Source organism: Gorilla gorilla, chromosome 20 (genome assembly GCF_029281585.2).
Source record: "Gorilla gorilla gorilla isolate KB3781 chromosome 20, NHGRI_mGorGor1-v2.1_pri, whole genome shotgun sequence".
NCBI classification, from domain to species: Eukaryota; Metazoa; Chordata; class Mammalia; order Primates; family Hominidae; genus Gorilla; species Gorilla gorilla.
Window position 1 is genome coordinate 62,411,518 of NC_073244.2, and position 25,430 is coordinate 62,436,947.

At 55.8% G+C, this 25,430-nt stretch overlaps 2 protein-coding genes and 1 long non-coding RNA gene across 5 annotated transcripts in view; 2 read left to right on the top strand and 1 right to left on the bottom strand.

The window, feature by feature from the left end:
• The window catches only part of MYBPC2 (myosin binding protein C2), a 36,761-nt gene extending 33,519 nt beyond the window's left edge, over positions 1-3,242 (top strand). Inside the window, exons 27-28 of the mRNA XM_055370185.2 lie at positions 1,260-1,446; positions 3,116-3,242. Of these exons, the coding sequence (XP_055226160.1) occupies positions 1,260-1,446; positions 3,116-3,126 (198 nt within the window). The 3' untranslated portion in view covers positions 3,127-3,242. The remainder of the gene's footprint in view (positions 1-1,259; positions 1,447-3,115) is intronic.
• Positions 399-12,693, bottom strand: GARIN5A (golgi associated RAB2 interactor 5A). Of its 2 annotated transcripts, none has more exons than XR_008673910.2 (5): positions 12,435-12,693; positions 12,138-12,238; positions 11,629-11,759; positions 4,550-4,750; positions 399-3,876 (listed from the first exon to the last, which is right to left on the bottom strand). It is a non-coding gene; the product is annotated as a golgi associated RAB2 interactor 5A (long non-coding RNA). The 2 variants fall into 2 exon arrangements; XR_008673911.2 differs by having other exon boundaries at positions 3,706-3,876; positions 4,543-4,750.
• Positions 12,613-19,636, top strand: EMC10 (ER membrane protein complex subunit 10). 2 transcript variants are annotated; one of them, XM_055370191.1, is made up of 7 exons: positions 12,613-12,963; positions 14,223-14,295; positions 15,251-15,360; positions 16,404-16,508; positions 16,874-17,055; positions 17,177-17,270; positions 18,442-19,636. In XM_055370191.1, exons 1-7 carry the CDS (start codon positions 12,670-12,672, stop codon positions 18,550-18,552), a joined length of 969 nt encoding a protein of 322 aa, XP_055226166.1. In that variant the 5' UTR covers positions 12,613-12,669; the 3' UTR covers positions 18,553-19,636. The 2 variants fall into 2 exon arrangements, with proteins under 2 accessions (XP_055226166.1, XP_055226165.1); XM_055370190.2 differs by lacking the exon at positions 18,442-19,636 and adding an exon at positions 18,154-18,240 and having other exon boundaries at positions 12,829-12,963.
• The last annotated feature ends 5,794 nt before the right edge of the window (positions 19,637-25,430 follow it).

The following is a 25,430-nucleotide window of genomic DNA, read 5'->3' on the forward strand; positions in this document are numbered from 1 at the left end:
AGGGGTTGGCAAACCATCACCCACGGGTCAAATCCACCCACCACCTGTTTCTCTCAATAAAGTTTTATTGGAACACGGGCCAAGCATATTTGTTTATGTTTTGTTTACAGCTACTGCAGACAAAATGTAAATAAATGTGCGTGGCTTGTGTTCCAGGCCCAGAGACTACAGGGCCCCAAAAGCCTGAAATATTTACCATCTGGCCCTTTATAGGAACAGTTTGCCAGCTTCTGGTCTGGGCTGTAGGTTCTTCGCTTCAGCCTCCTTAAGGCATACCATGTCTCCATCTCTGTATACTTTATTCACTAACTCCACTCATTCATGTCACTCATTCCACTCATTTATCCACCTACCAATCCATCCATTTACTCAGTTCATTCCTTCACTCCATTTGCTTATTTACAGCACTGTTTCGTGCTCTCATTCATTTATTCACTCCATTTATTCTTACAACAAACATTTTCAGAGGCTTTCAATGACCTGGGTGATTCGAACAAGAAATTTCCTGTATGTTGGGGTAGACTGACATTTGCCCAGAGCCACATAAATAATATAAAATTATGAAGGGCTGGGCCAGACACAGTGGCTCATACCTGTAATCCCAGCACTTTGGGAGGCTGAGGCGGGCAGATCACCTGAGGTCAGGAGTTTGAGACCAGCCTGGCCAATATGGTGAAACCCCATCTCTACTAAAAATACAAAAACTAGCCAGGCATGGTGGCAGGCGCCTCTAATCCCAACCACTTGGGAAGCTGAGGCAGGATAATTGCTTAAACCCGGGAGGTGGAGGTTGCAGTGAGCCAAGATCACGCCACTGCACTCCAGCCTGGGAGACAAAGCGAGATTCTGTCCCAAAAAAAAAAAAAAAGGGAAGGGCACTATGGAAGAGGGAACGGCCAGTGCCAGGGTCCTGAGGTGGGTGCCTGTCTGGTCTGTTTGAAGGACAGTGAGGTAGCCTGTTTGGCTGGAGCAGAGAAGTAATGGGGGTCAAAGAGTGTGGGACCCTGTGGGCCACTACAAACAGTGAGCTCTTTGTCCTGAGAGCAATGGGAAGACCCCACCATTACCCTGTGAAGTGGGATTATCAACCTGCTTTTACAGAAGAGGAGACTGAGGGTCAGGGAGAAGTGACTCGTCCAAGAACATCTGGCAAGAGGGTGGCAGAGCCTAGAACCCAGATCTGCTTCCTGAGCCCCATTTTGTCATCATTGCCCAGGGACTCTCTCTAAGTTGGCCTCCTCTCCCTTGACTCTCAACAGCCGAAGGTGGTCTGGATGAAGAACAAGATGGAAATCCGTGAAGATCCCAAGTTCCTGATAACCAATTACCAAGGAGTCCTGACGCTGAACATCCGTCGCCCCTCGCCCTTCGACGCTGGGACTTACACCTGCCGGGCCGTCAACGAGCTGGGCGAGGCGCTGGCTGAGTGCAAGCTGGAGGTCCGAGGTGAGGGCGTGGCCATCCCCAACACTGGCTGACCCTTGCTCGGGCCCTGTGCCAGCCTGGCCGATGGCCCCGGGCTGAGCACCGCTGAGATCTGGAGACGAGTGAGACCGGCCCTCTGGGAGGAGGACTGGCAAGCTGCTGTCCTGAAGGCAGCACAGGGCATCCTAGGAGTTGGGGTGGGGGAGCCCCTGACCCAGCTTGGGCAGGAGTCAGATTTTTCCAAAGGAGTTGAAGGACAAGGAAGAGGAAGGCTGAGTGAGAAGGGCTTAGGAAACGTCCCCAAGGCCTCCAGTGTACCTGGGCCCCCGTAGGCAGATGGGTTGACAGAGTGAGAGCAAATATGGATAACACGGATGACCAGGGGTGGTGGGAGCTCCCAAAAGTGCCTCCCCTCCATAGCCTGTCCCCATGCTCCCACCCACCTGCCCCTGCCTCTCCCTGCCCCGTCCCCTCATCTCGGTCCCACAGCTCCAGCCCCAGCGAAAGCTACATCCTCTTCCTCCCATATTCCATTTCCAGCCGCCTCCCTGTCTCCAGTCTCTCCCTCCTGCCAGCCACCTTCACCCTTGGACTCTGGCCCCAGAGAGCTCTCTCTATCCAGAGCTGCTCTGCCCCAGCCCTGATCCCAGCCTGCTGGGGGATCCCCACCACCCCAGCGCCCCTCCGCCTGGTGTTCACGGTGGTGTGTCCGCCCTGGTTCTTCCCACATGCTGTCCCAGCCACACCAGGCTGTTGGCGGTTACACTGGCCAGGCTTTCCTGCCACAGGGACTTGCCACATGCTCTTCCCTCTTCCTGGAACACAATTCCCCCGCTCCTTTACCCTGGGCTCCGGCCCATCAGACGTCTGCCAGTCAAGGCTCAGCGAGGAGGCCACTAACCATGTCCCTCAGAGCAGGATGACATCAATGTGGACTTCCAGAGTCCCTCCCGGATGGTGACTTCTGACCTCTGACTTCCCTGGCTCTGAGGACAGCCCAGCAGACAGGGTGGCTGGGGACCCTTAACAAAGGCTCAGAGACGACACTTTCTAGCCAAGCACGGTGGCTCTCACCTGTAATCCCAGCACATTGGGAGGCCAAGGCAGGCGGGTTGCTTGAGCCCAGGAGTTCAAGACCAGCCTGGGCAACATGGCAAAACCCTGTCTCTACTAAAAATACAAAAAAATTTAGCCGGGCCTGGTGGCACATGCCTGTTGTCCCAGCTACCTGGGGGGCTGGGGCAGGAGGATCACTTGAACCGGGGAGGCCGAGGCTGCAGTGAGCTGAGATGGCACCACTGCAGTCCAGCCTGGTGCAACAGAGTGAGACTCTGTTGTCTCAAAAACCAAACAAAAACACCCCAGATCACTGCCCTTCCAAGCCCACCCAATTTCTGATACTCTGCTGTCTCCCTGATTAACTATTAAATCAGCTCAGAAAAATCCCAGCCTCAGGATTCCAGTGACCGCGTACAGCCAGCAGCTCAGAATGTCCCCATCTGGGATCCAAAATATCAGTAATCAGGGGCACTGTGACTCTGGGTTGTCCAGCCACAGTGGCCTGGGATGGGGCGGGATGGTGACCGTCATCCTGTCCCCCTGCTGGTCATGTGGATGCAGCTCCTCCTCCTGGGGCTTCAGGAGGAGGCGTGCCCGGGCCTGGCTCACCCGCTTTCTCGTTTTCCTGCAGTGCCGCAGTGAGACCTGTCCCCTACCTGCCAAGACAATTGGTGGTGGAGTCCTGACCCCAATCCCCAACCTCCCGGGACTGTGTTCTTTCTGGAGTTTTCGCTGAGAACAAAACAGTGTTGTCTGGACCCTGGAGTGTCTGTCCTTCTTGACTCCGTAGCTCCGTCTTCCTCCCGCAGGGGATTGGTCACCCCGGGGTTGGCGATGGGAGCAGCTGCGTCGACACAGGCCGCGGTGAGGTGGCCTCTTGGAATAGCTACTTTAGCGAGGCAGCCACGTTGTCACAGCAACCACAGAGCATCAGAGGTGAACCCAAGCCCACGGGGAGGCCGGCCCCAGAGAAGCTGCTGGGAGGGAGGGAGGGTGCAGGCTAGGGGCAACGACAGTGGCAGCGAGTCAAAGACACACCCAGGCCACACCCAGAAGGCCACTCTACCGAAGCAGCTGTGTCGGTATGGCCGCCTCTAGGCCTTGGCAGCGGTCCCAAGAGCTAGACGTGGCGAACCGAAGAGAGAGGCAGCCGTGCTGGACAAACTCCTGCCAGGCAGCTGCGCGGACTTGGTGATGAAGGCGAAACCGCTCGTGGCCTGCTTGTTGGTTCTTAATGGATTGACCTTTATTAACTTTAATATCTCATCTGCCCGGCCCTGAGGCAAGGTACTTTGATCTCTGGTCATTCGGTGACCTTGAAGGATGCTGGAAGACTCAGAGTCCCCAGAGTTCAGAGGTCTTGGGGTCAAGTCTGGCTTCCACGCCTTGGGGCTGGGGAGAGAGAGTTTGTTTCAGAGGCCTTGGCCTGCAGTTAGGGAGTGAGGGGGCGGGGAGGGACTTTGCACTTACTGGAATGGCAGGGGAAGCCAGGTGTCTTAAGAGGGGGCACAGATTCCAGTGCCCCCAGCTTCTAAAACTGGCATCATCCCCTGCTCCACCTTGACCCCCAAGGCCCTACAGAGAACTGGACATTGGGCCTGGCTGACCCCACTCCTTCAGGGCACAGGTTGTCCCTCTCTAGACCCTACTCTGGTATGTCACGGGGAGAGGGGCTGGGGCACGGGTGTGGGTGGCTGTGTGTGTTCCCAAGTAGGATACGACAGCCCCCTTGGCTAGGGGTGCCAAGGCCCTGGAGAGACTGCTGGCTTCTACCCACAGACCCCCATATCCCTGGGTCACCTCTACTTCCAGACCCAGGAGTCCAGGCCCCAGCCCCTCCTCCCTCAGACCCAGGAGTCCAGGACCCCAGCCCTCATCTCCCTCAGACCCAGGAGTCCAGGACCCAAGCTCTCTCCTCTCTTAGACCTGGGAGTCCTCAGACACCTCCCCTCTGCCGTCTGCTGCCCCACTGCGCTTCCCCCCTCTCCCCACCTCCTCCCACTCCCTCTGGGCCTCCACCTCATCATCATCACCCTCCCCATCTTCATCCTCCAGCACCTCTTACTCTTGCGTGAAGGGCACAGTGGAAGCGGAGAGGAAGCGCAGGCGGTAGAGCAGCCGCACCCACTGGCCAAACTCTCGGTCTCGGGTCTTGAGTGGGGCGCGCAGCTGCAAGTAGAAGGTGCGGCTGGTGTTCAACTTGACCTCGAGCTGACACCGGCTTTTGTCGTGGACAAAGAGCTGGACGAACTTCAAGGGGAACAGCCTGGGTAGGAGGAAGGGGCAGCCTCAGGTTCTGACCCTGTCGGGTCCTCCAGCACCATCGGGGTCAGGGGTCCCCACTCTGCCACCCCTCCCTCTGCCCCACGAATCCCTTTCCACTTTCATTGCCTCTTGAACTTGAGTCCATGCCCAACTTTCTTCCAGCCACATGTCTCCTTTTTGTCTCCCACTAGTCCTCTCCCCTAAACTCCAGACTCGAATATACAACTGCCTACTTGAAATTTCCATCTGGGGCCGGGCGCGGTGGCTCACGCCTGTGATCCCAGCCCTTTGGGAGGTTGAGGTAGGAGGATCACCTGAGGTCAGGAGTTCGAGACCAGCCTGGCCAACATGGCGGAACTCCATCTCTACTAAAAATACTAAAAATTAGCCGGGCGTGGTAGTGGGTGCCTATAATCCCAGCTACTTTGGAGGCTGAGGCAGGAGAATTGCTTGAACTTGGGAGGCGGAGGTTGCAGTGAGCCGAGATCACGCCACTGCACTCCAGCCTGGGCAACAGAGAGAGGGACTGTGTCTCAAAAAAAAAAAAAAAAAAAATCCCATCTTGGGTGTGGGATCTACCATCCGACTCAACATGTTCAACAGCCCACTTCTCGAGCTCCCTCAGCCCCTCACACACAGCCTGCTCCTCTTGGTCTTCCCTGTCTTAGCTACATCCCCCTCTTGCTTGGTCAAAATCTTGGAGTCGCTGTGGACTCCATGTTCTCACACCCTGATGAGTCCTGACACCACATCCTGGTGGCTCCACTATTTTTTGTTGGTTTTTGAGATAGAGGGTCTCACTCTGTTGCCCAGGCTGGAGCGCAGTGGCATGGTCATAACTCACTGCAGCCTCAACCTCCTGGGCTCAAGCAATCCTCTTGCCTCGGCCTCCAGAGCAGCTGGGACTATACGTGCACCACCATGCCTGGCTAATTTTTCTATTTTTATATAGTAGAGATGGGGTTTCACCATGTTGGCCAGGCTGTTCTCCAACTCCTGGGCTCAAGTGATCCTCTCGTCTCGGTCTCTCAAAGTGCCGGGATTATAGGCATGAGCCACCTCACTTTGCCTGCCACCTTTAAAATGTATCCACAATCCAAACCCTTTTAACTCCCTCCTCCGCCACCCTTGCGTCCAGCCACCTGCCTCAGCCCTCAGTCCCTACAGTCTGTTCCCCACAAGTCCCCCAGAGGGCGCAGGTCAACACCTTGGGCAGCTTGGGTCCCTCTGCTCAGAGCCCTCCTGTGGCTCTGGCTCAACAGGAATAAACACAAAGCCCTCACCATGGCCCACAGACCTGCAGAGCCCCTTACTCCCTCTCTGCCCTCACCTCCTGCACCTCCAGCCACACTGGCCTTCCTGCTGTTCCATGAACACACCAGGCTCAGTCCGACCCTAGCACCTTTGCACAGATGGTTCCCTCCACCTGAAAAGCTCTTTCTCCAGGCAAGACCCGCCCCCTCATCGCCCTGTGTTTCAGGAGGCACGTTCTCAGGGATGTCTCCCCTGGCCTATTTCAACCACATCCACCCTGTTGAGACTTCCCCGTAGTCCTTTCCGGTCTGACGGAGCCCCACAGGCCTTGCCCATCTAACAAATGGCCACCTGTTCCCTCTGCCTGCCTGGTAGAGTGGGAGCTCCTGGAGGGCAGGGAGTTCCTGGAGGCCTGCTTTGTCCAGTGGTGAAAGTTTCCCTGGTACCCGCAGCTGACACATGGCAGGTGCTCAGTGGATGCTTCAGTGGATGCTTTTTGAGTATCTTGGTAAATTGATTGCTCAGGCCCGCAGCCCGATTTAAGGTCCAACAGGGCAAAGCAGGAAGCAGTCAGGAAAGAGTGAGGATCTTGGCTCAGGTCACACAGCCAGGATTGGAGCCCAGGTCCCATGTTCACCTACAACACTGAGTAGCCAGGTGGCCTCTCTGGTCCAGCAATATCACTGCCAGGAATGGATCTCACAGACACCCTCACACCTGTGCACAGAAACGTACGCGCGGATGTCCCCTGCCACACCGCCTGTAACCGAGACGCCGACAAACCCCAGTGTCCCTCAGTGGTTGACTTGATTTTTGTCCCCCAAATAGAAGAATAACAGCTGACATTTATGGAGCACTTACTCAGAGCCAGGTGCTATTATATTTACCCAGTTTTTCCCCCGACAACCTTATGGGGTGCACTCTCCTCTTATCCCTATCATCCAGATGAGGAAACTGAGGCACAGGCAGGTAGGTTGAGCTTGGCCAAAGCCAGTGATGAAGTAACGCCAGGATTTGAACCCAAGCCGTCTGAGGGCAGGCATTTGTTTAAGGACGTTGCCTACCACTTTAACATGAGGAGGGACACAGCTTGGTGTCTAAGACAGCAGAGCACATGCAATGGTCAAAAAGAGTCCAACTGTGCAGGCCGTGCACGGTGGCTCAGGCCTGTAATCGCAGCACTTTGGGAGGCCGAGGCAGGCGGATCACCTGAAGTCAGGAGTTTGAGACCAGCCTGACCAACGTGGCAAAACCCTGTCTCTACTAAAAATACAAAATTAGCTGGGTGTGGTGGCACATGACAGTAATCCCAGCTACTTGGGAGGCTGAGGCAGGAGAATTTCTTGAACCTGGGAGGCGGAGGTTGCAGTGAGCCAAGATTGTGCCACTACACTCCAGCCTGGGCAACAAGAGTGAGGCTCCGTCTCAAAAAAAAAAAGAGTCCAATTGTGCAAATATGTCTGAAAGAGTGTGGTGGCTGTGCTCATGGCAATACAAAATGGATATGGGTGTCGTGCTGATGAGGGGGTGGGCGCAGGGAGAAGCGGCGTATGGCTTGTGGCTACTGCTGTTTTTTTTTTTTTTTGAGATGGAGTCTCGCACTGTTTCCCAGGCTGGAGTGCAATGGCGCGATCTCGGCTCACTGCAACCTCCATCTCCTCGGTTCAAGTGATTCTCCTGCCTCAGCCTCCCGAGTAGCTGGGATTACAGGCGCCCACCACCATGCCTGGCTAATTTTTGTATTTTTTAGTAGAGAGGGGGTTTCACTATGTTGGCCAGGTTGGTCTCAAACTCCTGACCTCGTGATCCACCCGCCTCGGCCTCCCAAAGTGCTGGAATTACAGGTGTGACCACCGCGCCCAGCCTGTGGCTACTGCTTTTTATTTTATTTTTTGAGAAAGGGTCCTGCTCCCATTGCCCAGGCTGGAGTGGAGTGGCGTGATTACAGCTCACTGCAGCCTGGACCTGCTGGGCTCAAGCAATCCTCCCACTTCAGCCTCCTAAGTAGCTGGGACTACAGGCACACCCCACCATCCCTGGCTAATGTTTGTATTTTTAGTAGAGATGGGGTCTCACTATGTTGCCCAGGCTGGTCTCCAACTCCTGGGCTTAAGCAGTCCTCCCACCTTGGCCTCCCAAATGCTGGGATTACAGGTGTGAGCCACTGCACCCAGCCTTCTACTGCTGGTTTGTTTGTTTGTTTTGAGATAGTGTCTTGCTTTGTCACCCAGGCTGGAGTGCAGTAGTGAGATCTTGGCCACTGCAACCTCCGACTCCTGGGCTCAAATGATTCTCCTGCCTCAGCCTCCTGAGTAGCTGGGACTACAGGCGCCCATCATCATGTCTGGCTAATTTTTTGTATTTTTGTAGAGATGGGGTCTCACCATGTTGGCCAGGCTGGTCTCAAACTCCTGGCGTCAGGTGATCTGCCCACCTCAGCCTCCCAAAGTGCTGGGATTACAGGTGTGAGCCATCACACCCAGCCTCTACTGCTGTTTTTAAAGAAAGGATGGATCCATATATATATGTGTGTATATATATGTGTGTATACATATGTGTATATATATGTATATATGTGTATATGTGTATATATGTATATATACATGTATGCGTATATATATCTCTCTCTGTCAGAAACTGCCCCAGAATAGCTCAGGGCTGGAAGTTGGTTAGACAGAAGTGAGGGGCTAGGAGGTGAGTCCTGAGGCCAAATTTGCAGAGCAAGCTCAATGTTCTCACTTCAGTGGTATGTTCATTTGGGAAGGGGTTTTAGGGTGCCAAAGGAGCTTATGAGAGGGTCACAGCCACTCTCAGCACCATCACTGGTGTTCTTCCAACTGCAGGTCATGATTCAGTGAGTGATGAGATCAATTGGTGAAATACAGTTAGCATTTAAAATAAAAGGGGCTGGGCAAGGTGGGTCACATGTATAGTCCCAGCACTTTGGGAGGTCGAGGGAGGAGGATTGCTTGAGCCCAGGAGTTCGAGACCAGCTTGGGCAGCATGGTGAGACCTGTCTCTACAAAAAAATACAAAACTTAGCCAGGTGTGGGTGGTGCACATCTGTAGTCCCAGCTACTCAGGCAGCTGAGGTGGGAGGATCGCTTGCGCCTGCAGAGAACTGTGATCACTCCAGCCTGGATGACAGAGTGAGACCCTGTCTCAAAATTAAATGAATGAACGAATGAATGAATAAATAAATAAAGGCCAGGCACAGTGGCTCATGCCTGTAATCCTAGTGCTTTGGGAGGCTGAGGTGGGAGGATCACTTGAGGCCCGGAGTTCAAGACCAGCCTGGGCAACATAGTGAGATCCCATCTCTACAACACATAAACAAAAATAAAGGTATAGTGTAGAAGAGAAAATATCTCAGGGTACTGTACTGGTGTCAGAATACTCCTTTGTGAAAGGTTTTTAACTTAGGCAGGGGGATTAATAAAGGCTGTAAGTAATCTTGAGTACACGCAGGTCAAAATCTGATTTGGCCACGAAATTAGAAAAGCAATCTTTTGGATTTCAGAAGTGCAGAGAAGGAACTGTGGACCTTCATGTGTGCATGTGTGAGACAATGTGAGTTTGTCCTTCCTTCCTTCCCTCCTTCCTCTATTTCTCCCTCCTTACTTTCTTCCCTTTCTTCTTTTCTCTGTCTTCTTTCTTCCCTCTCTTTCTTTCTTTTTTAGAGAACGGGTCTCACTTCATTGCCCAGGCTGGAGTGCAGTGGTGTGATCACAGTTCACTGCAGCCTCGAACTCCTGGGCTCAAGTGATCCTCCTGGCTCAGCCCCAGTAGCTAGGACCACATATGTGTGCCACCATACCTGGCTAGCTTTGTAATTTTGATTTTTGTAGAGATGGGGGTCTTGCTATGTTGCCCAGGCTGGTCTTGAACTCCAAGCCTGAAGTAATCCTCCCACCTCAGCCTCCCAGAGTGCTGGGATTACAGGCATGAGTCACCATACCCGGCATCTCTCTTTCATGAACTGTGAGATGTGGTCAAAAAAGTGAAAGCCAGACAGGCATGATAGCTCATGCCTGTAATCCCAGCACTTTGGGAGGCCCAGGCAGGCAGATCACCTGAGGTCAGGAGCTCGAGACCAGCCTGGCCAACATGGTGAAAGCCCGTCTCTACTAAAAATACAAAAATTAGCTGGGCGTGGTGGCAGGCACCTGTAATCCCAGCTACTCGGGAGGCTGAGGCAGGAGAATTGCTTGAATCCAGGAGGCAGAGGTTGCAGTGAGCTGAGGTTGTGCCACTGCACTCCAGCCTGGAGACTCTGTCTCAAAAAAACAAACAACAAAAAAAGTGAAAGCTACTGGCAGAATGTTTCTGTACTGTAGGCACGTAAACATTTCAGTGTTTGTAGCTGGAGTTGGGGCAGGAGCCTTGGGTGAGAAAAAGGAACAGCTTCTGCTGTCTATTTTGTGCTTGTTTTCTCGTTTGTTTGCATTACTTTTTCTTTTCTCCTTTCTTTTCTTTTTTATTCTCTCTTTTTTTGAGACAGAGTCTCACTCATTCTGTTACCCAGGTTGGAGTGCAGTGGCATGATCTCGGCTCACTGCAACCTCCACCTCTTGGGTTCAAGCGATTCTCCTGCCTCAGCCTCCCGAGTAGTTGGGATTACCGGCGCCCGCCACCACACCTGGCTAATTTTTTTTTTTTTTTTTGAGACGGAGTCTCGCTCTGTCGCCCAGGCTGGAGTGCAGTGGCGCAATCTCAGCTCACTGCAACCTCCACCTCCCAGGTTCACGCCATTCTCCTGCTTCAGCCTCCCGAGTAGCTGGGACTACAGGCACTCATCACCACGCCCAGCTAATTTTTTGTATTTTTAGTAGAGACGGGGTTTCACTGTGTTAGCCAGGATGGTCTCGTTCTCCTGACCTCGTGATCCACCCACCTCAGCCTCCCAAAGTGCTGGGATTACAAGCGTGAGCCACCGCACCCGGCCTTGGCTAATTTTTTGTATTTCTGGTAGAGACAGGGTTTTGCTATGTTGGCCAGGCTGGTCTCAGATTCCTGGCCTCAAGTGATCTGCCTGCCTTGGCCTCCCAAAGTGCTGGGATTACAGGTGTGGGCCACTGCACCTGATCTGCATTACTTTTCCAATGAAAAAATATGACGTAAAGGGGCAGTGTGGAGTGAGGCACAGGAGGGCTCAAGAACCATGAGATCCACAATCATGACAAGCTTGGCATTCCAATCCTGGCCCACTCTGGAGCCACAGTGGGACCCTGGGCAACTGGCTCCCGGCTCTCTGAGCCTCAGTTTAGCTCTTTGGTGGATGGGGCTAAGGGACCCCACCATGTGAAGATATGAGGTCAGAGGTGAGATCGTATGCGCGGCCTAGGGGCGTCTGGCATGAGCAGGCCCTGCGGAAATGGTCATTCTCCTGACCACTGCTGGGGCATGGCTGAGGACTGTCCCCTTCAGGTCTGTCTAGTCTCTGATTTCTGGCCCCTGAGGGCTGCTCTGTCCTTGTTCTCCCGGGTAGATGGCAGCTCAGGGAGGGCTGGTAGCACTGCCAGCTCCTGGCCCTGGGGGTGGTCTGGACGAGGGGAGGTACTGCTGGGGGCTCAGGTGCCTGGAGCTGAGGGAGGAAGGGGTCTCGGCTGAGGTGGGGGCAGTTACCCGAAGAGTTGCAGGTGTCCGTTCTCCTTGGCAGGGCCGGCCAGAAGCAATAGGTCCGGGAGCTCCAGGGCTGGACTGGAGGCTGCCACCCCCATGGTGACCTCGTTGGCAACTTCTCCCAACCGAGTCACCTGGGGCCAGAGGTCAGAGGTCAGGGGCAGGATAGATGTGGGGGCAGAACTGGGGAGGGATCAGTGGTTAGGAATCTTGGTAGGGGAAAAGGTCATGAACCAGGTGAGCTGAAAATCAGGCTGGGGGCCAGATATCTTGAAATTAAAGTTCAAGAATCATATGGGTGTGAAGTCAGGGAAACTGAGGCAAGGGAGTTACAGGCCAGGGTTCACAAAGAATCTAAAGAACTAGAAGTATGGGGTGTCAGAGGTCACATAGGAGTTAGGAGTCGGGAATCCCACGAGATGGACGTTATGGGGGAGCAGGAGCTTTCCAAGTCAGGAGGAGGTCGAGGGGCAGGCCGAAGCTGGGGATGAGGGGGTTCTGGGGCTCCCTACCTGTACGAAGTTGCTCTCAAAGATGGGCAAGTCCCGAAACTGGTCGAATTCGCCGCTCTGGAGGTAGCGTTGGAGCCGTCTGGGACGGCCCGTGGGAGAGGCTGCAACCAGGAGGCATTTTACCAGGACGAAGTCTGGGGGTCGATCCCGGGAGGCTGTGCCTGGCTCCCCAAGTGGGAGGGCCCGGCGCAGACCCGCGGAGAGGACGGGGTATCAGATGTCCCCGAACTGCCGGCCCCATCCTACTTGGTTCCTTCACCAGGTCTAACCCCTCTAGGCCTGGTTCCCCTCTCTCACCTGCCATCCCACCTAGTTCCACCTCGCCAGCTCCACCCAGGGCCGGCTTAGGGCCGCGATCCCGCCTCATCGCAATGTCCCCGTCCGACGGGAGCGGACGGAGGAGCCGAGGGAGAAAGCGAGGGGGCGGGACTACGCGCACTGTGACGTCATGATGCGGAGCGGGCTTTATGACGTCACACAAGAGCGGGCTCCTGGTTTGTGATGACGTCCCTGGAGGGGGCGGCTCCTGGAGATGAGGCCAAAGGGGCTGCCCCATCCTGCTGACGTCAGGCCCCAGGTGCGGACGGGCGCCAGTGCGCAGGCGCCAGGGCCCAGCGCAGGCGCACGGGCGTCAGGATGCGGCCTGTTTCTCCCGGCGTGCTCCGCGGCTCCTGGCTCACAGCCGTCCCTTCGCTGGTGGGAAGGAGCCGAGATGGCGGCAGCCAGCGCTGGGGCAACCCGGCTGCTCCTGCTCTTGCTGATGGCGGTAGCAGCGCCCAGTCGAGCCCGGGGCAGCGGCTGCCGGGCCGGGACTGGTGCGCGAGGGGTGAGTGCTCTTTAGCTGTGCATAGCGGGCGCGGTCTACGGATGTCGCGGGTCTTGGGTCTTTAGGTGAGTTACAGACGGAAAGAGGCTGCGCAGGGCTGAGAGGGAAGAGGTGGAAGATCCCTGGAAAGCCAGGCCTCAGTCACGCACGCGCAGGAGGGGCCTTGCCAGTGCACCGGGTTGCAAGGACTGGGAGGGAGAACAAGCGCACCTGTCGGAAGGCTCTGGCTCGGGAATATGTATGAGGGGGCGGGGCTGCGGGTGTGGAATCTTGGAGAATCCGACGTCCGGGCGGTTGAAATGAAAGAGGCAAGATGAAGCCGGGCGCGGTGGCTCATCTGTCATCCCAACGCTTAGGGAGGCCGAGGCGGGAGGATTGCTCTAGGCCAGGAGTTCAAGACCAGCCTGGGCAACATAGCGAGCCCTGTCTCTACAAAAAATACTAAAAAAAAAAAAAAATTAGGCCGGTCGCTGTGGCTCATGCTTGTAATCCCAGCACTTCGGGAAGCCGAGGCGGGCGGACCACTTGAAGTCAGGAGTTCAAGACCAGCCTGCTCAACATGGTGAAACCCCGTCTCTACTAAAAACACAAAAATTAGCTGGGTGTGGTGGCAGGTGCCTGTAATTCCAACTAGTCGGGAGGCTGAGGCAGGAGAATCGCTTGAACCCAGGAGGCAGAGGTTGCAGGGAGCTGAGATCATGCCACTGCACTCCAGCCTGGGCGACTGAGCGAGACCCTGTCTCAGAAAAAGAAAATAAGGCGTGGGAGGGGGCTCTTGAGGAAGTGGAGACGAGTTTTGTCTCCTAAATATGCAAGTTTGGAGGTTGGAGAAAAGGAAAGCATGAATCTTGAATGTGCTTAATAGGGACTGAACTCAGGCTGCATCTTGGCTATTGGGCTGTCAGGTGATAAGGAGGCCATTTGAATATTAGCATGAAAAAGAAGCCTTGGGAGAGGGAGGGTGTCATTTAACTCATGAGTATTTGTGGCGCAAGGCTTGGAAGTGACCTTGGGATAGTTGCTTTGGCAATGAGGTTAGGCATGTTTGTAGGGTCTGGTTTTCTGGGGGTGAGGGAGTCCAGAGTATGAATATTCATGAAATGGGTGGTTTCTAGTGAAATAAAGGCAAGCAGCAGTGATTAACTTGAAGATAAGGCTCCTCCCTCAGCCCACCAGTCTGTCTGTCCTGGGCTCTGTGGGTGACTACTATGCTGAGGGCTTGGGTGGTCCTCACCTGGGGCCTTCTGTGTCCTCTGCAGGCTGGGGCGGAAGGTCGAGAGGGCGAGGCCTGTGGCACGGTGGGGCTGCTGCTGGAGCACTCATTTGAGATCGGTGAGTCAGGCAACGTCCTCTCCTAGACACTTAACATTGGTGCCCTGAGAAGTCAAGACTTGGAGTCCGGGTGCCTCCCGTCGTATGACATTTACTAACATCCATTTACTAACAGATTTGCCTCAGGTTAGGGGAAAGGGGGACATGAAAGAAGAGAAACACTCTTTAAATGCCCCCTTGCCTGTGAGACAAACCTCAGTTTTTAAAAGGTCAGCACAGCAGTAATAATTTCAGAGCGGCTTTCCTGATCAGTTGCCACGTGCCCAGCATTAGCGGTTCCATGCTTTGCAAGTATTAACTCAGATGTCCTCACAGCAGCCATGTGAGGTGGTAGGTATTCGTGTCAGCCCCTTTTTCCAGAAGAGGAAACGGGCTCAGAGTAGGCACCACACAAGGTCTCATCGTGAGTGAGTGGCAGAGCAGGGGCCAGCTTCAAACCCAGACTTAAATTGCCATGATGCAGGTGTCCAGGTTCCCAGAGCTGGACGTCAGTGCTGCCCAGAGTGTAGTAATCGAGTCTGAGGCCCCGAACCTGAGGGCACAAACCCTGAAGCTGGTGCCCCTGTGCAAACCCTGGCATCTGCTCAGTGAACAGCTCCCCTGATTCTGACATGGCCAGGTAGTTGGGAATTCCGGAACTCCACAGCCTCCGTATTTTGCAGTTGGGGAAGCTGAGGCTCAGGGAGGTTGTGTGGCTATCCCTGGGTCACCTGGCGAGGCAGAGGCAGGATTTGGGAGCTGTGGGGTTCATGCATCTGCTACGGGTTGCCTTGTGAGGTGGAACATGGTGGAGGTGTCCCCACTTTGCAGATAGGAAAATGGGGGCCAAGATGGGGAGGGAACCTGGTCACTCGGGTGGAGGCCAGGCCAAAATTTGAAGCTGGACCTCCTGGCCCCTGCCTGGGTTGAAGGGTGGGCAGGGGAGGGGGCGTCTCTGAACCTGAGCTCCTCACAGATGACAGTGCCAACTTCCGGAAGCGGGGCTCACTGCTCTGGAACCAGCAGGATGGTACCTTGTCCCTGTCACAGCGGCAGCTCAGCGAGGAGGAGCGGGGCCGACTCCGGGTGAGGTGGGGCACTCAGGGCTGGGTGTGGATGGGGATGGAGGGTTTCCAGCTGTCTCTTCAGCCACCCCCTGCTGGTCCCCGGCAGCCTTCCCTCCAGGCCCAGGTGGGCTCCCAGCACCACCTGCCACTCTCAGTCTCTGTCCTCAATGACTGCCCCTGGTGGAACGGCATTGCAGTTCGTCTTAGCGCCGCCAGGCACGGTGTCCTGCGTCACGGCCTCTTCCTGCACTGCTCCCTCTGCCGGCAGACCCCCTTCCCCCACAGGTTCACACAGTCGGCTCCTCTTCTTTTCCAGATCAGCTGAACTGTTTCATGACCACTTAGATGAGATTTGCTTGTGAGGAGAAAGCCTCAAAATAGCTATGGTTGGACAGGAGCTCACTTCTGTCGCGCTGTGTTGTGGCAGCCTCAAGGGCCCAGCTCAATCCTCTGTAGGGTTCATGCAGAGAGGCCCCAGGGCTCCAGGCAGCAGGATAGAGAGGGAGAAAGAGGGCAGAAGGAGCAGCAGCATTTAGAGAAAGCTTGCAAAAGCTGGCACAACCCACTTCCACCCATCAGCCAGATGTAGCTGTGAGGGAGGCTGGGGAGTGCAGGCTTGATTCTGGTGGCCACGCGGTGAGGTCTGCCTGAGCAGCCTTCCTGCATGGTGCCCACATGATTCTCTTGTCACAGCTGTCCCCAGACAGAATTTATTATGCATGTAACTGGTACGTCCAGGCGTAGGGTGGACACCAGGTGCGGCTGGATCCAGGCACAGGGAAGGCGTCCTCAGGACCCACTCCATCACTGGGCTGGGCTTTGCCCTCCTTGTGGTGGCTTTTCCCCTAGGTGGGGCGGTCCCAGCTGCTCCTGGCCTCACCCACCAGCCGGGCCACCCCAACAGGAAGAGTCCTGGGCAGACTCAGGTTGGCTAGCCTGGGGAGTGTGGGCCGTGAGGTGGGTGGGGCTGGAGAGGGGCCTCCTCGGAGGCCTGGTGGGCATCACAGCCTGTCCAGGGCTGACACCATCCTTCTGACCAGCACCCTCTTCTCCCATCCCCAGGATGTGGCAGCCCTGAATGGCCTGTACCGGGTCCGGATCCCAAGGCGACCCGGGGCCCTGGATGGCCTGGAAGCTGGTGGCTACGTCTCCTCCTTTGTCCCTGCGGTGAGTTGGTGTCGAGGATGAGCCCCCTTCTCCCTCGTCCTCCTCACCCCCTACCCTGGTCCTGCTTCCACCATTCGAACCCCTGTGTTTCTGGAGCCCGCAGAGGCCTGGGAGACTCAGACCTGGCCTTGCCCTCCAAGGCCTCCTGGTCTGGAGGGGTCGGTCCAGGTAGCGGGTGCTTTCATGGGGATAGCATTGTGAGGACTCCAGGGTGGGGGGCAGTTGAACTTGGGCCTGAGGGTAACAGGGAGCCATGGGAAGGTTTTGAAAAATGCTCCGGGGGTCCTGTGGTGGGGGCCGGGGGAGGTTAGGGTGGAGCCCAGGCAGCAGGCTCCCCACCTCCACTGACCCCACTCCCCCCACAGTGCTCCCTGGTGGAGTCGCACCTGTCGGACCAGCTGACCCTGCACGTGGATGTGGCCGGCAACGTGGTGGGCGTGTCGGTGGTGACGCACCCCGGGGGCTGCCGGGGCCATGAGGTGGAGGACGTGGACCTGGAGCTGTTCAATACCTCGGTGCAGCTGCAGCCGCCCACCACAGCCCCAGGGTGAGCCTCTGCTGCCTTCGTGGCGCCCTTGCCACCTGCCCCGGCCCTTCCTGGCGGCCTCAGGGTCTCCAGGTCCCTAGACTCCGGGCCTCACCCTTCTCCTTCTCTCCGCTTGCCCCAGCCCTGAGACGGCGGCCTTCATTGAGCGCCTGGAGATGGAACAGGCCCAGAAGGCCAAGAACCCCCAGGAGCAGAAGTCCTTCTTCGCCAAATACGTGAGTGGGGCTCCCCCGCCTCCCCTATTCCCTTCCTGACAGTCCCGGTGCCTGGCCAGGCCCTCCATGCTCCCACCCAGACTCCCCTATGGTGCTCGGGCCTGCTCCTTGTCCTCCGGGCCTCCTGTGTGTCCTGGTACCTGGGCTGAGGCTTGTTTGCAGGAAGAGGGTATGGAAGTGTGGTCAGGGGAGGTCGGGCCAGCTCTAGGGCGCAGGGTCCTGGGGGAGGTCTCGGCCTGAGCTAGGTTGGAGCCATGAGGCTGGAGAGGAAGGGAACAGTGGAGGTTTCAAAGGAACCAGGGAGGCTTGGAAAGGAGGGGCGAGCAGGTTCTCCAGGGGGTTGTACAGGAAGGAGAGAGGAGTGGGTCCGGGAGGGATGTGGCCCAGGGAGGGGCATTGGGGGCAGCAGGGTGCCTGGGAGGCCTCCTGGAGCTGAGGAGAGAGGGGCCTGTGCTGCCAGCAGCAGGTCTGAGTCCTGGGGGCTTGGAGGCTGAGGCGTGGGGTGGGGAGGCTGGGGACAGCCGGAGGAGGTGGCTTCCACCCAGGCCTCTGGTCCCTTGAGTGTGGAGACTGGTGTTAGGTTGTGGCACAGGAGCCCCGGCAGGCCAAGGCCAGCGAGGAGGTCTGCGTGGCCCGAGGCAGGCTAGGAGGATGCTGAGGCTGGGATGGCTGAGCCCTGCTGTGCTGAGTGCCCTGCCTGAGGGCCTCACCCGCTCCGCCTGGATAGTCCAACAGTTGTGCTGCAGGGAACTGAGGCCCAGAGGCTGAGCCCTTGCCTGCTGGGCCCTGCCCTGCTGCCCACTCGAGTGCCCTCCCGCTCCCTGCTGGCCCTCGGGCCCCACGGCAGCCCACTGGCCCTGACCTGCGCTCCCTCCCTCACCAGTGGCACATCATCCTGGGGGGGGCCGTGTTGCTCACAGCCCTGCGTCCTGCTGCGCCAGGGCCCGCGCCACCGCCGCAGGAGGCCTGAGTGAGGACCGAGACCCCTGCCCCTCCCTGTGCCCCACCGGCCCTCCCTGACCTGTAGTGACGTAGGGGACCTGGGCGCCCTCCCCTTACGCGGCCTCCCCTCATGCCGGTCCCCACCGTGGGTGGGTGATGCCCACACTCACCTCCTTCTCCTCTCTCTCTCTTTCTGTGTCTGTCTGTCCATCCTTCCGTCCGGCTGCAGTGGATGTACATCATTCCCGTCGTCCTGTTCCTCATGATGTCAGGAGCGCCGGACACCGGGGGCCAGGGTGGGGGTGGGGGTGGTGGTGGTGGTGGGGGTAGTGGCCGGTGAGGGCCCAGGCTGGTCAGTGTCCCGTCTTGCACACCCAGGGGCCTCCCTTTCTGCTGGAGTCCCCTGTGTCCTCAGCCATCCCAAGAAGGGTTTGCTGGTCCCTCCTTTCCCCCCATCCCACGAGGCCACCTGGGCCAGCCCCTTGTCCTCTGCCTTCTGCTGGCAGAGGAGCAGCTGGATTGGGGCCTTTGGCACAGCAGCCGCTGTCTCCTGCGCCTGCCTCCCCCGTGGCCCCATGCAGCCCCAGGGGCTTCCCCCCTGCCCATGGAGTAGAGCCCGAGATCCTGGCCACTATGCCAGTTCTGACCTCGCATCCCCCTACCCCGAGCCCATGCAGTCTGGGAACATGCCGCCTTCTCTCCAGCCTCTGTGCCTTTGTTCCAGGTGGTCTCACCCTCCTGTCCCTGGCTGGGCTAGGTGGTCCTGTCCAGGCTCCTGCAGCGCCCCCCTCACTTTGACACTGGACTAGGATGCAGCCTCCCTTCTGTGTCCCCTTGAGGGTACCCTGGGTCCCCTCATCAGGGGCAGAGGCATGAAAGAGTCGGGGCTGGATGGCCAGGGGCTTCTGGGCCCGACGCCTAGTGCAGCCCCTGGGGTCGTGGTTTGACATTTGTCTGCCTGGTGCAAACAAGGAATCCTTGCCTTTAGGGTGACAGGCCCTCCACAGGCTTCCAGACTTGAAGGAAAAGGTTTAAGAAAGAAAACAAAACCAACAGTTAGTGGAGTCAAAACCCAGACACTGTAAATAGAACCCCCTCCACCACCCCCCGCCGCCCAGCATCCTACCTGGACTGCGGTGCTACGAGGGCCTGCGGGCCTTTGCTGTGTGCCACCCTCCCTGTAAGTCTATTTAAAAACATCGACGATACATTGAAATGTGTGAACGTTTTGAAAAGCTACAGCTTCCAGCAGCCAAAACCAACTGTTGTTTTGGCAAGACGGTCCTGATGTACAGGCTTGATTGAAATTCACTGCTCACTTGATACGTTATTCAGAAACCCAAGGAATGGCTGTCCCCATCCTCATGGCTGTGTGAAGCTCAGCTGTGTTGTGTGGCAGTTTATTAAACTGTCCCCCAAATCGACACGCAGCTAGCCTCCTGCATTGTATGGATATAAATAGCACCCTAGTGAGTGCTGTCATCCAGTCTCTCTTGGGTGTGGTTTGAATGATCTCGGGATGCATGACTAAAATGGAATTACGATGGCAGATCGGAAACACGCTTATAAACAAGTGATGGTTCGTGAGTCGACTGTCAAGACCAGGAGGTGGTGCACCGTGGGAGGTTGCCTTCCCTCCCATCACTTCTTTTTGTTTTTGAGTCAGGGTCTTGCTCTGTCACCCGAGCTGGAGTGCAGTGGCGGTACCTTGACTCACTGCGACCTCCACCTCTCAGGCTCAGCGATTCTCCCACCTCCTGAGTAGCTGGAATTGTAGGCGTGCACCACCACGCGCAGCTAGTTTTTGTATTTTTTGTAGAGATGGGGTTTCACCATATTGCCCAGGCTGGTCTTGAACTGCTGGACTCGAGTGATCCACCTGCCTCAGCTTCCCAAAGTGCTGGGATTACAGGCGTGAGCCACCGCGCCTGGCCTATTTTTGATAACTTTAATAAAGAAGATAGTCTTAGCATTGCTAACTTCTGTTTCTTTCTCCACCTGCAGGAGATAGCTTATGCTTTTTCTGTCTTCATTCCATGTGAATCCTGCTTCATTCTTTTCCTAGAGGATTCCCGAAATGTTTACTAATGCTTTTTTTTTTTTTTTTTTTTGAGGCAGAGTCTCGCTCTGTCATCCAGGCTGGAGTATACAATGGCACGATCTCAGCTCACTGCAACCTCCGCTTCCTGGGTTTAAGCGATTCTCCTGCGTCAGCCTCCCAAATAGCGGGGATTGCAGGTGCCCGCCAACACACCTGGCTAATTTTTGTATTGTTAGTAGAGACAGAGTTTCACCATGTTGGCCAGGCTGTTCTTGAACTCCTGACCTCAGGTGATCTACCTGCCTCAGCTTCCCAAAGTGCTGGGATTACAGGCATGAGCCACTGCGCCAGGCCTACTGATGCTTTTTCGGAAGTGTTCCCAACTTGGAGTCCTGGTCCCTGTGTCTGATCTGCAGATGTCTTCTACCCCGGCACTGGGGGAACATCTTATTTTTCCTGGGTTGAACATTGGGATCTTTATAAACCTGATTATGTCCTTTCCCTCTAAGTCTCGGTTGCTTTCAGGCTGGCAGGGTTACTCTGTGGGGTATTCCAGGAAATGCCTGAGCTCCTTCAGGCTCCCCTAGGGTTCTGTTCTTATTAAACTTTTCTTCCCGGTCTTGCCGGTCCTTGGGGAACCCACTCACTATTTTATTTTATTGATCGGGTTATCCAGGGATGAAGTATGAAACTCAAAAGATAGAGTAGGTTGGCCAGGCATAGTGATTCATGCTTGTAGTCCCAGCTGTTTGGGAGGCTGAGACAGGAGGATCGCTTGAGCCCCAGAGTTCGATGCTTCATGAGCTGTGATTGAATCACTTTACTCCAGCCTGGGTGACAAGAGTGAGACCCTGTCTCCAGAATAGACAAAAGATGCAGTGGAATCCACGTCGAGAAACCGTATGCTCACTCTGGGCTCCAGCACCCACTTCCCCTCCCTGGAGGCAGCCTGAGTTTTCTGTCCCCTGGTATGCTGCAGATACTCTCCACAGAAACAAGCAGATGCACATGTCAACAGTTTTGCAAGTGTTGCTCTTTCCCCCCACCTTCTTTTGACATAGCTGGGGCAGTTTCCATCTCTGGTATAAGGTGCCATCTTATTCCATCTCTGGTGTAAGAGTGTGTTGCTGGATTTGAGTAGTTCTAAGCAGCACTGCAGGAGTCCCCCTGTTGTGCTGCGTCATTTTGCACACGTGTATCTGTGGAAGACATGGCCCGGTGGGGCCCCACCTTGCTGGGGGAGAGGGATGTGTGTGTGATGGTGGTGCATGCTTCCCCCTTGCTACTCCAGGTGTCTGCCCCATCCCTTCACCCTGGAGGTTCCAGACAGCCCCTCTTCACCAGCGGTTCCCCAACTCATCTCCAGCTCAGATCCCACCCCTGATCTCCAGACTCATGGCCCCATCTGCCTCCTGGGCTCCTTCCCCAGGATGTGCCTCAGGGGCCACTAAAGGAGCCAGTGCCTCCCACCTGCCCGGATCGGGTGCTCCTCCAGGGATCTTTGTTCCAGTGAGTGGTGCCATCACCTGCCCAACCTCATGGACCAGAGCACTGCCCTGTCCCAATCACGTTCTCCTATGCACCACCATACCTACCCCTAAAGTTCTTCCTGGCCTCATCCCTTCACCTCTGTCTCCATGGCCTTGGTCCCAGCTCAAGCCTCGTCCTCTGCCACCTGGACCATCGGCCCAGCCTCCTCTTTGGCCTCCCAGCCCCCAGCATCCCCCCCTCAGTCCATCCCCCTAATGGAGAGCTTCCTGACACTAGAGCTGACCTCACTACTCCCCTGCTCACAGCCCTCCCCGTGGCCTCTCACCTCCCCCAGGATAAAGTCCCAACCCATCCTTCTGTGTCTCCTCCTCTCTGTCTCCACTGTCCTGACCCTAACTCAATCCTCATTCTCTGCCTCCTGGACCCTCATCCTAGCCTCGTGACTTCTGGTCTAAGATGTGAGAGCACCTGGCAAGGTAAATGCTCCAGGAGGGGTTGCTCCTTCCCATTTCCTGCCACCAGAAAATGTTATCGGCTCCATGGCATTGCGAAAGCTTCCCTCTTCCCAGCCTAGGGTTTCATGTGGGCATTTAGGTGCTCCCAGTACATAGTTGCATGGCAAACAATCCTAAAATATACAAGACTGCATTTAGTATTTTGTAAAATTCTTTACTAACCCCAAATTGTCTACTGGAAACTATAGGCTCTTTTTTTTTGGTGGGTGGGGGGCAGGTGTGTTTGTGGGATGGAGTTTCACTTGTCACTCAGGCTGGAGTGCAGTGGCTCAGTTTTGGCTCACTGCAACCTCCACCTCCCAGGTTCAAGCAATTCTCTTGCCTCAGCCTCCTGAGTAGCTGGGATTACAACCGTGTGCGACCACACCCAGCCAATTTTTGTATTTTTAGTAGAGACCAGGTTTCACCATGTTGGCCAGACTGGTCTTGAACTCCTGACCTCAAGCGATCCACCTGAGTCTCCTAAAGTGCTGGGATTACATGTGTGAGCCACCGCCCCTGGCCTCTGTAGGCTTTAACCCATCAGAGAGACTCCCTGGTAAGGATTAGGGGCTAATTACTGGTGCCTCTTCAGCTGTCAGTCCATCCTCCTTTATTTGTACCCACCTTCCAGTCAGCAAGGCACAACAATGTTGTTACAAAGGAATCAAACTCAATTTGGCCCATTTCCTGGAAATGCAATCTCCCAAACAGGTTTGTGTGAACCAAATTCCATTTTCCTTTGTTTCCCATGTGCAGTCCCAGTTGCATTTCCATGGGAGCCAATCCACCCACCCATAGAATGACTTGAAAATGTGTGAAGTTCAGAAGTTTCATACCAAGAAGTTTGCTGAGCATGATGTTTATATATTGATTAGGAGTAAAAATGTTCATTTTTACAAAATATTACAACTTCTCCCTCTCCCCTCCTTCCACCCAGTATCCCCTGTTCCTCCCCCAGGCATTCTGGTCACTGTTCCTTTTTGTTGAGATCATTCTCGGTGTCTCATATAGCTGGGTTGCAGCTCTGTTCTTTGCCAGGAGGTGGTGATAGAGGATTCCACGCACTCAGAATGCCTCAGGCCGGCGCCTGTGGCTTCTCTCAGTGGAGGGAAGTGTCCTGCTGGGGGCGCTGTTGGTCCTTCAGGCAAGGTCGGGTTCCCTTGAAGTCTCTGTCTTAGCAGTTGCTAGTCTTCAGAAACATTGGGCACCAATTTTCTCATCTCTGAAATGGAATTCAGGTGAGGTCCCCTCAGTACTGAGGTGCTTCATGTTGTCAGAGGAAGAGTTGGGAAGGGAGCGGAATGGAGCAGAAAGGCGTCATCCGCTGCTCACTGAGCTCAGATAGGAGGCCAGGGATCAGCAGATTCAGGAGCCCACTCCTGGCCAACCCCAGGGGCCCCACCCAGTCCTGTCCCTGCTCCTTACGTGCTGTGTGTCTTTAGGCAAGTTGCTTCCTGTCTCTGAGCGTCTTCTTTGTTTCCGCCTTCCTGGGCCTATGGCAGGCCTGATTCCTCCAGGCAGTGTCCAGAGTTCCGGACAGATGGAAAAGAAAGAGAGAATGGGTGTCACAAAGGTCTGTCCACTCCTGGGCCTCAGGCTTGGGGGCCCTGCTCAGGGCTAGCCTGTTTGGGCCTTGGTATGGACTCCTGCCTCCTGGTCAGGACCTGGAAACCTGGGAGCAGGCAAGGCAGGAACAGGAGAAGGAGGCAAAGGCCCACCAGGCAGGGATGCAGGGGCCACCTGGAGACGGAGGAGACGGGGCTCCCGGGAGGGAGGCCAGTGGGAGTGAGAGCTTGAAGGAGAGAGAGGGAGAGAGAGCCAGGAGAGGAGACAGGTCCAGAGAGGAGGGAAAGGAAAGGACAGGGCAGAGACAGAGAAACCAGAGAGAGGGAAGGAAGAGAGACCCAAGGGGGAGAGACAGGGAAGGAAGAGGGAGGTGAGAAGAGGAAGAGGCAGATTCAGAGGAGAGAGGAGAGAAAAGAGGTGGAAATCAAACAGGAGAAAGAGGGAGGAAAAGAGGGAGGAAAGGAGGGAGGAGAGAGTGCAGGAAAAAAGCAGGAGGAAGAGTCGTGCGCGGTGGCTCATGCCTGTAATCCCAGCACTTTGGGAGGCCAAGGCAGGCAGATCACGAGGTGAGGAGATCGAGACCATCCTGGCTAACACGGTGAAACCCTGTCTCTACTAAAAATACAAAAAAAAAAAATTAGCAGGGCGTGGTGGCGGGCGCCTGTAGTCCCAGCTACTCAGGAGGCTGAGGCAGGAGAATGGCATGAACCCTGGAGGCGGAGCTTGCAGTGAGCCGAGATTGCGCCACTGCACTCCAGCCTGGGCGACAGAGCGAGACTCCGTCTCAAAAAAAAAAAAAAAAAAAAAGAAAAGAAAAGATGGCCAGAGCAGGAGGGGAGAGAGGAAGAGGGAGAAAGAAGGAAACAGTGTAGGGGGTCAGAAGTGGAAAGAGAAGAAAAAACAGAAGAGGAAAGAAAGACGAGGGGGTGAAAAAAGGGACAGGAAGGAAGAGAGGGAGAGGGTGGGTGCCATGGCCGGTGAGCTCGGAGAAGAGGGAAGCAGAGAAACGGGTGAAGGAGGGAGCGTCCTAGGCAGAAGGGGGTGGGGGAGAGGGTTGGGGGAGAAGAGGGTCGGGGAGAGGGGGCCGACTGCCCTGGGAGAGGGAGGGATGGAGGAGCGGGGAGCTCCAGCCAGAGAAGAGGAAAGAGAGAAAGGAGAGAGCCAGGAACTGGGAAGGAAAAGAGCTAGGAGGAGACCATGAGACAGAAAGAGAAGAGGGTGAAGAGAGAGGATAGTGGCTGGGAGGAGAGAGGAGGAGGGAGGAGCACAGAGGGAGAGGAGAGGAAACAGCCAGAGAATCTGCTAGAAGGGAGAGAGGAGAGAGAAGAGCCGGACAGGGAGAGCAGAAGTGAGAAAAAGGGTGGCCGCAGAGAGGACAGCGAGAAAAAGAGAACAGGAAGAGGGGAAAAGAGAAGAAATGGGAGAGGGAAGAAGGGTGGGAGAGAAAACGGAACAGAGAGTGGGCACAGACAGCGGACTGGACCGAGAGGGAGATGGAGCGGTGCGGAGGGGGAGAGAGAAAGAGGGAGGGAAGGAGAGTAGGAGAGGGCTGGAGATAGGGGAAAAGAGAAAAGGAGGGTAGGAGAGGGCTGGAGAGAGGAGGGAAGTTAAGAAGGGAAGGAG